The sequence below is a fragment of the Strongylocentrotus purpuratus genome, unplaced genomic scaffold, assembly GCF_000002235.5.
Source record: "Strongylocentrotus purpuratus isolate Spur 01 unplaced genomic scaffold, Spur_5.0 spur5_scaffold_13, whole genome shotgun sequence".
Classification (NCBI taxonomy): domain Eukaryota; kingdom Metazoa; phylum Echinodermata; class Echinoidea; order Camarodonta; family Strongylocentrotidae; genus Strongylocentrotus; species Strongylocentrotus purpuratus.
Genome location: NW_022145598.1, coordinates 4,994,910 through 5,007,507, shown reverse-complemented (window position 1 = coordinate 5,007,507; position 12,598 = coordinate 4,994,910). Strand labels below are relative to the sequence as shown.

At 42.0% G+C, this 12,598-nt stretch overlaps 1 protein-coding gene across 1 annotated transcript; it reads right to left on the bottom strand.

Moving 5' to 3' along the window:
* Window positions 1-489: 489 nt before the first annotated feature.
* On the bottom strand, window positions 490-4,582 carry LOC115923367. Its single transcript, XM_030983838.1, has 4 exons — window positions 4,387-4,582; window positions 3,505-3,782; window positions 2,006-2,182; window positions 490-534 (listed from the first exon to the last, which is right to left on the bottom strand). The coding sequence occupies exons 1-4, from the start codon at window positions 4,580-4,582 to the stop codon at window positions 490-492; spliced, it is 696 nt and encodes a 231-aa protein (XP_030839698.1).
* Between the last annotated feature and the right edge of the window lie 8,016 nt (window positions 4,583-12,598).

The following is a 12,598-nucleotide window of genomic DNA, read 5'->3' as shown; positions in this document are numbered from 1 at the left end:
ACCCAAAGGAGCTGACTGTTGTGCACTTAAAGTGCCAAGTTTTGCTCTCTTTTGGGTGCTAGCAGAATAGCCCTTGTGCAAGTGCTAACTGATGCGTTGTTTGACATGCCCCATCTACATTTGGTATGTGGTCAAGGTGGATGTCCTTCGTCATTTACCACTTTCAACTCTTACAGGAAACATTTATTAAACCAACATCCACAAGAAGAACCTGAACCTGAAGTTGTACAGGGTATGGAGGGTCTAGTTGATGCTGATTTGGGTGTTGCTGTTGGTGAAGTGCATAATCCTGCAGCAGATGATGCATTTGATGATGATGATGATAGGATAGGCCTACTACAAGAACAAGATGGAGCAATGCATAATGACAGTACAAGATCAGCTGCATTTTTCATTGGTTCTCTTTTATCAAACACCAACATGACCCATGCTATGACAAACAGAGTGTTATCTGCTGCAACAGCTTTCAATACTGATGTTGTTGACAGTTTAAGGAGCAAAGTTATTCAGACTTTTGAGGCCTTGGGTATTGACCTGGAGAATGAAGAATGTAAGAATCTCTTAGCTGAATTTGATTCAAAAACAAATATTCACAAGGTAACAGCTATTATACTAACCGACCAATCAGATCAGGTTATGCAGTCAGCACTCGATGTTAAGTGCTGCATATTGTTATAGCACTCGTTTTCTGCACTCAAATATTCAGCACGTTTCGGTTTCCTTGTTAAAGTTAACCCGTCAAGTGCTGATTTTGGCACTTCAAGTGCAGAATCTCACTCAGCACCCAACATTTAGCACCTCAGTTTTTTGCGTGTACATTACCAAAAAAAAAAGAAGACTTACAAAACAAAGGAATGTGACCTTTACTCATATATTAACAGTTGCAGGTACACATGTATAATGAATTCAAGATAAACAAAGATACAAAATACTATCTGACCTAATCTGACTATTAAAAATGCATACATCAAAAAAAATAAATGAGTACATCGTGCGCTATATGGCGCAACAAAACAAAAAAAAATTGAAGCAGGATGTAACCAATTAAGAAAGGTAAGAACCATGAATTTGACAACAAGCAGTATAATTTCATGATAATGTGAAGGAACTTACAACATACCGAAAACAACGAGTAGAACATTTGCCCGCAAATAGATGCAAAAGTTAGGGCACACCCTATGTAATTTGGCAGAAATTAAATAGCAAATGGTGTAAAACATTGAAAATAGCATAACATCTGAAAGAGAACTAAGAGTACACACAGTCACATCATTTTCGAATAGATGATAAGAGAAAAAGACAGAGAGGTAGACACAGAGAGCGAGGTAGGGAGGTTAGATAGAAGAAACGGAAAGTACAGTAGAAAACAGGCAATGGCAATGTACAAAAAACATAACAATTGAAGAGACAAAAATAATTAAATCCAAATAATTATAGAAAGTACGCATGGTAATCAATATGGAGCTCACATAGTTCCATTGGATATAAAAACTGACAGTTCGTCGTAAACAAGTCCTCCGATATAAGTTAAGGCACTCAATGTCCGCAAAAAGAAATATAGTCTGGGAAAAGTTATTTATCGTCAGCCAACAGTTCGGTCAGGAGTGACGATGCCTGGTGTATTTTCTTCTATGGTAATTTAGTATACAAATCTGTCAGGGGCTATAGATCTCCGTGAAGAGCGGCGAGGGGAGAAAGTGTCTTTCTGGCTAGTCTGGGTACCAGTAGTACAAGTATTAGAAAAAGAAACATTACTACGAACTTTCTTAGATTGTTCCCTTACCCATTGTGGAATGTCATTACTTTTGAACGGTTTAAGACAATCATGATGCAGGACTTTAACTTTTCCCTTCTGTTGCGCTTTAATCTCAAACACTATGTCACTCATTTTCCTGGTTACCACACATGGACCAACCCAGAAAGCAGACTTCAGTTTTGGGGAAAGTCCCTTCTTTCTAGTTGTGTCTAAATAGTAGACTAAATCCCCTGGTCTGTAGGTGTTTACTGATAGTCTCGCATCATAATCTCTCTTCTGTCTCTGAGTTTGTGAGGCAAGATGCTCACGAGTTAAGTTGTATGCTTCCGTCATCGTTGAGACGATGTTGGCGGCGTATTCATGATAGTCCCGGTCATTGATGTCGGGCTTGTCTACACTAAGTGCTATTTCAATTGGGGTTCTAACCTCACGCCCCAACATGAGAAAATTTGGTGAAAATCCAGTAGTCTCATGAATAGTGCTTCGATAGGCTGATGTCAAGAGCGACAAATTTAAGTCCCAGTTCTCCTGCTTTTTGTCAACATAAGCAGACATCATATTAACAAGTGTTTGATTAAATCGTTCAATCATACCGTTAGATGACGGGTGGTATGGTGTAGTCCTTGTTTTCGTTATTTCCAGTAGCTGGCACACGTGCTGGAAAAGTTGTAATTCAAATGTCTTGCCTTGGTCTGAATGTATTTCCAACGGTATGCCCCATCTAGCGATAAATTCATTCACCACGATGTTGGCGACAGCACGAGCTGTTTGATCAAGAATCCCATAGGCCTCGATCCATTTGGTAAATACATCTCCCACTACCAAAACATAACGGTTACCTTGGTTACTGATGGGAAATGGACCCATGATATCGAGAGCGACACGATCCATAGGAAATCCAGAGTTATATTTACCAAGAGGGCCATTTGGTTTCGATGTCGGACGCTTGCGGGCACCACATGTTACACAATTACCAATATAAAGTTTTACAGATTCTCTCATGTTTAACCAGTAAGATCGTTGCTGGATTCTACTGAAAGTCTTTTTTACTCCGAGATGCCCTGATAGCACAGACTTGTGATTAGACTCCAAGATCTGATCATGCAGTATGAAGGGGACGAAGAGTTGTCTAGTAGTAGTTAATTTATGATTAGTGACATGCCGTTTGTATAGAACACCGTCAATCAATTCAAGCTGAGTCCATAAGAGCCATAAATTCCTGACGATTGGGCTTTTGTCATGTACTAAGGCTCGATTAGGTCTTTCAGGAGACTCCGAATCCATTTGTAGATTATGCCGACGTCGGGGTCGTCGCGTTGCATTGTCAACAAAGTTTCTCGGTCAAAATAATCACGCAGGACTTCCCGCTGCCCAGAGTTCCCTCCAGCGATGGCACCTGTGTCCGAGGCGCAGGGCAGGTTATCACTAGCTCTGACATTAACCGATGAATGTTTAGTTCTTGACTTCAATCTCGATGTCGACGCATTTCTCACTACTGAAACTCTAAATGGGGATGGCCAATTCCCTCTCTTCATTACATCAAATCCATCTCTCACATAACGTTATCCTCTAAGCTCTAAAACAACAATATATAAGATAAAATCCAAAACAATCCTCGGAAGTCGACAAAACATCTTAACAACGAATACGACTATGATTAGTATCATGGTGATGATATTAGAGAGTCGACTTGAATGGCTTGAGTCCTCTGGTTTCAATGGCGGCGTCTGGTCGCTGTAGTCACTTACTGATTTCAAGCGTGTTTGCTGCACTCTCATATGGGTACCGGGAACGACATCGTCGTCCTCGTCGAAGAACTGTGACCAGGCCTTGTGCCGCTTCACACTCGTTGTACATCCACCGCATGGCAATTGTTCAATGATAGTTTCTTTGTCATAACAGTCACATGATTCTGGATCACATGGTATTCGAGACATTGCGTCTGCATTACCATGATTCCTGCCAGCACGATGTTCGATGTCGAAGTCGAACTGGCTGAGAATCTCAATCCACCGGGCAAGCTGGTCTGTAGGTTCGCGAAATGACATAATCCATCTAAGGGAAGAATGATCTGTGCGCACAAGAAATTTCCTCCCAAGTAGGTAATGTCGAAAATGGCGAACAAACGAGACGATTGCCAGCAATTCCCGTCGTGTAGTGCAATATCGGCGTTGAGTTTTGGTCAATGTCCGGCTAGCAAAAACGACTGGTCTCTCAACTTCTCGTTGGGTGACGTCATCCCACTGGATTTGAGATAAGACCGCGCCTATTCCCGAAGAAGATGCGTCGGCATCAAGAATAAACATGCCGTGGTCATCGGGGTAGGCCATGGCGTTGTCGCTAATCAGTACGTTTTTCAATTGTTCCAAGGCTGTTTCACAGTCGTCATTCCACTCAAATTTACTAGATTTTTCAAGTAGCCTGTTCAAAGGAGCCGCAATTGTCGAAAATCCACGGATGAACCGGCGATAGTAGGAGCACAAACCAAGGAAAAAAACGGACATCGCTTATCGATGTCGGTGTCGGCCAGCTCCGCACTTGTTCAACTTTTCCCGGGTCAGGCCTGATGCCAGCCGCGCTGACGACATGTCCAAGGTAAGATACTTCAGTTTGGAAGAGATGACACTTACTTGGCTTTAGCTTAAGTCCTGCTTGTCCAAGGCGCCCGAGAACCTCGTCGAGACGGTTGATGTGCTCCCCAATAGTCGAGCTCATAACAATGATGTCGTCAAGATATAAAATCAAGGTTCGCCACTGAAGGCCTTTCATGATGAGTTCCATTGCACGCTCAAATGTGCCAGGAGCATTGCATAGTCCAAATGGCATCGTGACATATTCGTAGTGTCCAGTCCGCGTACTAAATGCTGTTTTGTGACGGTCCTCCTCTTCAATGTCTATCTGCCAGTAACCTGACTGTAAGTCTAAAGTTGAGAAGATTTGTGCACCTCCTAAGCAATCTAGGCAGTCTTCTATGCGAGGTAGTGGATAGGCATCTTATCTTGTGACGTCATTTAGTTTTCGGTAGTCAACGCAGGGCCGGGTCGTGCCGTCACGCTTCTTGACATACACAAGCGGGCTCGACCAAGCACTCGTTGATTCCCGAATGATGCCCATTTGCAGTTGTGTCTCGATTATTTTCTCCTCCTCATCTATGAATGCTCGAGGTGGGCGACGAGGTCGCTGCTTGATTGGAGCTCCATCTCCAGTGTCAATGCTGTGCTGAACAATGGAGGTTCGTCCAATATCAGTAGAAGAAGATGCAATTGTAGATGAATGTTTATCCAGCAAGGCAAATAACTGATCCTGTGTATGCGGGTCTAATCCTTCACATGATTTCTGATATAATGTCTGTAAGTCATCTGGCCAGCTCTTTTGCGAAACCTCTTTACTCGAATCAGCCTTTACTGTGCGAATGCTGGGGTTTGAACTCTTGATTACATCATTATTACACATATCACATACATCACTGATTAATTCCATTGAACCTACATGTATTCGCATTCCAGCATGAAGATTAATTTCTTCACTTGATGTGTTAACGACTCGCACTGGTATGTCAATATCATCCCGAGTTACATCGATGAGACATCCCGCGACATGAAGATTCTTTATATTCCACTCATGAGCGGTTTGCTCAATAATAGCACATGCTTTGGAATCAATATCACAATTGTCTATCTTTCCTGGTACAATGAACTCAGATCTGGGCGGCACCACAACATCATATTTCACATAAACTGCACTTCTAATAGAATTACAGTCCTAAAGTTCGATTGGAATCAAAATATTATCAATATGAAGCCCACGTCTGGCCTCGAGGGTACAATTAAAATGGTGCATAAAATCAAAGCCAATCGGACCTTCATCACTTATATCTGCAATGTATGCATTCCATTCAAAATCTTTAGAACCAACATTCACAGTTGCTCCAATAATTCCATGTACATTTAGAATTCCTTTATCCGCTGACTGGAGCTGAACATGATCCGACAAGGGGATTAATTTTGGGCGAGTTTCGGTGGGCATTTGTTCATACAGTTTTATCGACATAACTGTCACTGCTGCCCCAGAATCGACCAAAAGTTTGCACGAGGCCCCATTCACATTTCTTGTGATATACGCTGTGAGTCCGTTCGATTCATCAATGCGAATTATTCTAGGGCCCGATTTAACTCCATGGCCGGCCTCGACCTGGTCGATGAGGTCGGCCCTGTTTAGTTTCCCGAAGTATTGTCCCTGGCTGGTTCTGCTGCCTGTTGTTTCGGTGGTTGCGGCTGGAATGGTACGTGTTGCTGCGGCGGCTGCGGCTGAAAAGGAAGAGGTTGCTGCCATTGTGGAGGTTGTGGCGGTTGTTGTTGCACCCAGTTCGGTCGACTGCTAAAATACTGGGGTGCAGGAATTTGGCCACCATTATAGGGTGGTACACGACAGTTACGGGCAAGATGACCAAGCTTCTGACAATTATAGCAACGAGGTGGTGGTCGATCACGAGGTTGCTGCTCTCTCGTCTGTCTCGCTGGTCGTTCTGGATCATCTCGTGGCGGCTGCTGAAAAAGTTTAGTTAGTTGTTCAATTCGCTCATCAATGGAGATGGTGCGGCGCCTTAACTCGATATACTTTTCATTGTTCACTGCGTCCTCTGACGTCGCTGACAACGATCGGATTTGTCGAGCTCCTCTGCCGGATTCCTCTTGGAGAGGGTGAAATCGCTCAGCAATCTCCCGAGCTTCTTGGAGAGTCGCTGGCTCTCGCATCCCTATAAGCCATAGCCATAGAGCTATCACCAAGCCCTCGAAGAAAATGGCGGGTCCCGATCATTTCTCTTGTTGCAGCATCCGCCGTCAGGTAGCCAAAATGTCGTGAGGCGGCGAATATCTGCAGCATAGTCAGCAATTGATTCCCTCTGACCAAGACGGCGTAATTCTAGCTGCGACACAAGCGTAGAAGGCGTCTTCCTTGCAGCAAAACGATGCTCGAGGGCAGATATCAAATTCACGAAGTCAGCGATGTCGTCTGGGGCGAGCTGCTGGAAGACGAAATCTGCTGCATCACCTCGGAGACAGGCGAGAAGACGAACACGCTGCTCCGACTCCTCCCAGCCACAAGTAGCCGCGAGGTTTCTAAAAGACGATACAAAACTCTCCCATGATCGTCCTGTACCATTATACGGCTCTTGGGGTGGTAATTGGACTTTCACTCCAGTGTGAATGGACACCTCATTTCCATCTCTCCATTCAGTATTTTCACTAGCATCATTGTCATTGTCGATATCATTCGGCTCGCCGATTTGTTTCTTGGCGATGCTGAGTTCTGCCTTTAACTCCCTGATCTCTCTCTCAAGATCGACTTTTCGCTTCCTCGGAGACATGGTATCGTATTTAAAGCACGTGTTAAAGTCTGAATCCCACTTCTGACACCAGTGTAACGGCGACTTATACTGTTCGACAATAGGAAGTAAAAGTCCCAAAATATATTAGCCCCGTTATATGTTGAAGTTAAGTTGTTAGGGGTGGCCGAGATTCAGGGAGAATAAACACTCGAGAGGCAGAAATTACAGTTGAGGAGTTTATTACAGCAAACCCAAACACATTTACAAGGATGGATAAAAGAGAATGTCTTGCGAATCAGAGAGGCAAAATAATGCAGCAGGCGTTAGAACAGGCTAAAAAGATAGACTAACATGACTGGAGACCATTTCTGAAGAGGTTGGCTCTCGATCCCATTCGTAGAGTACTCTCGCTTCAAACACTGTGATGACAGGCTTGTCACACTAACTGACACAATTAACTCTCGACAGCTCACTAGTTTCACTCTTCACTGACAGATTCTTCGCTCCTAACTGCCTAAGATACGAATGCAGTCTGTCTTATCAGGGATATGTAACTCACATATCCCTGGTCTTATATACCCTGCGAGAGAGATGGAGAAAAACCATTCATGTAGGTCACAAGTATCGCGCTGCGGAGTATTTAGGAGAAGGGCGTCATTGAGCACATAAATAGAGAGCTCAAAGTCATATTGAGAGAGAGGATACAAGGACAGAAGAGAGTCAAGACAAGAAGCAGGCTGAAAGGGCTGAAGGACAGTGCAAGGTTGAAATGAGAGTTTCGGGCAAACAAGAGCGAAGGGGAAAGAGCGAGAGCTCTGAGAGTCAGGCAAAGTCAAAGTGAGAAGTGACAGAGTGAAAGTTCTGAAAGTGAATGCAAGGTCAAAAGTGAGGAGAGAATAGAACTCCGCTGTATGCACAGCAATTGGGATCGAGCTGGCTGGATTTGTAATAGCGTAATTATAGCAAGACATCCTTAACATAGACTAGTACAATAATCATGGATAGTTGTAAAGTAGACTAAAGCATTGAATAAAATATATACATAATATTACATCAAATATCTTAATCAAACTGCGTGACAATACACATAAAACAATGATCCTGCCTAGATAATGTGCGGAGATTTATGTTACTTGCTATCTTAGTCTCTAATAAGAATAAGACCTACGTGTACCTACATCGCGGGCAGATCCAGGATTTTGTTAAAGAGGGGGCATAATATTCTTTTTTTTTTTTTTTTTTACTGTTGCATGACCTAATAATATATAATGTAAACATTAAAAATAAACTGTGCGCCGCGTCTACAAGAGGCATTTCTAGGGGATTTTTTTTCAGGGGGGGGGGGGGGGTTGGGCTTAGGGGTAATTACATTCATTTTCTATACGTTAACTCTACAGCTGTCCATTTTAGGAATGCTCTCAGAGAAACGGTATCAGAACTGTATGCCATGCTTTATTGTAATATTGTATCTAAGATGTATTATTGGGCAGCCTGGTTTTTGCGGTACCACCCTCCCCCCGTTTGATAAAAAATCATGAGCTGCATCCAACATCCCCACTATCATTATAACTGAGACAAATTGCATTTCAGGTGGTTCCTTTGGGACCGGAGAATGGTGCCGAAGACCATGACGACAAGAAAAACGACGATGACGATCTTGTGCAGATTTCTAAGACTGCTTCTGAGACACGCTCTGTGATTGGTCAGAAGATGGTCACGATGGTCGAGATGAACGATGACGTCATCAAGCACACAGGTCAGCTACATGTTTATCAACAAATTGTTTCAAGACAATTGTACAAACTGCGAAAAGAAGGAATCAATTATTCATTGATTCTCTAGAATCGGGAAATATGGCAAACACAATAATGTTAAAAGCATTGTTTTGTGTAGTAAATGTCCTTGACTTTTCTCCTTTTGTTTCCCCTCTCAGTTTGATGCCCCTGCTTTATAGTCAACCTGGATATAATTTTTGGCCATTTCTTGATTAACGCCCAATTCCAATGTTCAACTATAAGTCATATGAATTCAGTTCCTATCTAGATAAACCTTGTGCCCATAATAATACTAATGTAAACGATTTGATCAGTCAATGGTCAAGCGTGTTCTAAGAAACGGGTATTTTTTTTTTATTATAAGCATTTTACATTTCATTCCTATTACGCAATTCTTGAACCATGCACTCTACTAAAGTTTATGGTTTACTGTCACATGACACTTATTGACTATTATTAAAATCCATCATTTTTATTTGTGAACTCTGTGGCCAAAGAAACACGAAACGAGGCTAATAGTGATGAATATACAAGGGATTTTATTTAATCTGTTACTTTATAATATAGCACGGAGACGTGTTTTTAATATGTCAAATCTATGATTATGGCTGTAAGATATTTTGATTGCTAAATTGATACTACATAATTATGATTTGGCTTGAAACTGAATGCATTTTCAAACCATTGAAAAAAGGCCTTCTTTCTCTTTCTTTCTTACTCAGATGCATGTAGCAGAATAAAAGAGCAACGAATCCTTGCACATCGCCAACTTTTGAATAACTAGAGATTAGTACTGCCTCAAAGCAGGATAAATGACAAAGTCATGATTATAACCTGCCTAAGCCCTGAAACCAGCTTTAGTAGACAGCACCAGGAGATAGAGATTGGAACTGCAGCAAGGCAGGATAAATGACCAAGTCATGATTATAACCTGCCTAAGCCCTGAAACCAGCTTCAGAATACAGCATCATGAGACTGCATCAGGAGACAGAGATTGGAACTACAGCAAAGCAGGATAAATGACCAAGTCATGATTATAACCTGCCTAAGCCCTGAAACCAGCTTTAGAAGACAACATCAGGAGACAGAGATTGGAACTTCAGCAAAGCAGGATAAATGACCAAGTCATGATTATAACCTGCCTAAGCCCTGAAACCAGCTTTAGAAGACAGCATCAGGAGACAGAGATTGGAACTACAGCAAAGCAGGATAAATGACCAAGTCATGATTATACCCTGCCTAAGCCCTGAAACCAGATCAGAAGACAGCATCAGGAGACAGAGATTGGAACCGCAGCAAAGCAGGATAAATGACCAAGTCATGATTATAACTTGCCTAAGCCCGAAAACCAGCTTCAGAAGACAGCATTAGGAGACAGAGAAAAGAACTGCAGCAAGGCAGGATGAATGACCAAGTCATGATTAATACCTGTCTAAGCCCCGAAACCAGCTTCAGAAGACCGCATCAGGAGACAGAGATTGGACCTGCAGCAAAGCAGGATAAATAACCAAGTCATGATTATCACCTGTCTAAGCCCGGAAACCAGCTTCAGAAGACATCATCAGGAGACTGAGATTGGAACTGCAGCAAAGCAGGATAAATGACCAAGTCATGATTATAACCTGCCTAAGCCCTGAAACCAGCTTTAGAAGACCGCATCAGGAGACAGAGATTGGAACTGCAGCGAGGCAGGATAAATGACCAAGTCATGATTATAACCTGCCTAAGCCCTGAAACCAGCTTTAGAAGACCGCATCAGGAGACAGAGATTGGAACTGCAGCGAGGCAGGATAAATGACCAAGTCATGATTATAACCTGCCTAAGCCCTGAAACCAGCTTTAGAAGACGGCATCAGGAGACAGAGATTGGAACCGCAGCACAGCAGGATAAATGACCAAGTCATGATTATAACCTGCCGAAGCCCTGAAACCAGCTTCAGATTATGTTCTGCTTTCTTCTCTTCCAGAGAGCATTGGTGTGCCTATATATCTTGTTAAGACTATTAAACCCCATCCATGCAGGGCCTGGGATAGGACGGATGACGATGAGAGCCGTGAATACCATACAGCTCTCATCAAGGAACCACTCTGTTGATATGAAACAAAGACCACTAATCATTCTGTGGTGAGCATTTTTAATTGTCCTCAATCACTTTGGTATATCGTGTGATGTTGTATAGTGAAATGTAAGCGGGGGTAAATAATTAGAAATAGTTAAGATAAAAAAAATTCTCGCATTCGCAAATTGTGTGGAAGAAAATTCTTTGATTTAGTGTTATCCATATAGGAAAGCTGAATACATAATAGTAAACGTATAGTATTATACAGTAGGATTTTAGTAACGATAATGAAACATGCATTCATTTTCAAACCATTAAAAATGGCCTTCTTTTTCTGTTTTTTCTCACTCAGATGCATGTAGCACATCGCCAACTTTTGAATAGATAGAGATTAGTACTGTCTTCAACAACTCAAATTCTTCAGAGCAAATGAAACTCGAGATCATGAAACGAATGAATCTCAAAAGAAATGCAGAATCCGTCCAAACTTAACACTGCAGAACATTTCATAGAGTACTGTAACTACTACCAAACCTCGATTTTAAAAGGAAAACAAGCAGATATTCGACGCCAGGCAATGTTTTTAAGAAAGCTCGTCATTAAACACATAGATAGGACATGTGTTTTCAACAGTCGATCAACCAACAACCTGACCAAGATACGGCGAAAATACTGAGAACAGTCCAGGGCTGATTGGTCACCATCCAATAAACTTCACATGACGTCATTGCTTGTTGTATGATGTTGGGGGGATGGGGTAAAACGACCACGCCTATGGCGTTCTCGTCTGAATTCAAGATGGAGAAAAGAAAGGAGTGACTCAGCGACATCGTTGCAACGTGTCAAAGGTCAGATGAAAGGCGGGCCAACAAAGGTTCTACTTTGTGTGACGGGAAGACGTTTCCATCCGCAGTAAAAAAAATAATGGAAGAAAGATGAATACACCACTTATATTTATTAATGAATTATGATTCAAAGTTCGATGAACTGCTTTGAACTACAAATCATAGCTCTTGAAATAAAAGATGCAAATGGAAATAAATCAGAATATATCTTTAGAATGAGATTTGTATCTTCTCTTTCTGTATACCGTTGATATGTTCGCCGAGAAAATGGGGAGAACGATAATAAACCATCACAGAGAAAGTTAGAGAAGGAGATAGAGAGAGAGAGAGAGAGAGAGAGAGAGATGAAGAGGGTAAGAACGATAATAAACCATCACAGAGAAAGTTAGAGAGGGAGATAGAGAGAGAGAGAGAGAGAGAGATGAAGAGGGTAAGAGATATACAGAGAGAGAGAGATGAAGAGGGTAAGAGATATACAGAGAGAGAGAGATGAAGAGGGTAAGAGATATACAGAGAGAGAGAGAGATGAAGAGGGTAAGAGATATACAGAGAGAGAGAGAGATGAAGAGGGTAAGAGATATACAGAGAGAGAGAGATGAAGAGGGTAAGAGATATACAGAGAGAAAATGAGATAAAGTGAGAGAGAGAGAGGAATAAGTGAAGAGATGTAGTGTGGAAAGGGAAACGTAAAAGTAGTCTTGAATAAGTAAGAATAAAATGAAATTTATACCAATATGAAAGAAAATCGGTCCATGAGCTTTTTGTTCATTAAGGTATCTTCTTTCAGCTCATAGGTTGATTGCAATATTTTTTCCACACATCTCTGTTATCTG

Excerpts from the sequence above, each read along its gene's own strand:
- LOC115923367 (XM_030983838.1), bottom strand. The coding sequence starts at position 4,582 with ATGCCATTTGGACTATGCAATGCTCCTGGCACATTTGAGCGTGCAATG. Across the intron at positions 2,183-3,504 it reads AGCAAACACGCTTGAAATCA|GTTAGAACCCCAATTGAAAT; the intron begins GTAAGTGACTAC and ends TTGGGGCGTGAG. Across the intron at positions 535-2,005 it reads ATTATGATGCGAGACTATCA|GTCAATACCCAAGGCCTCAA; the intron begins GTAAACACCTAC and ends TTCATTCTCCAG.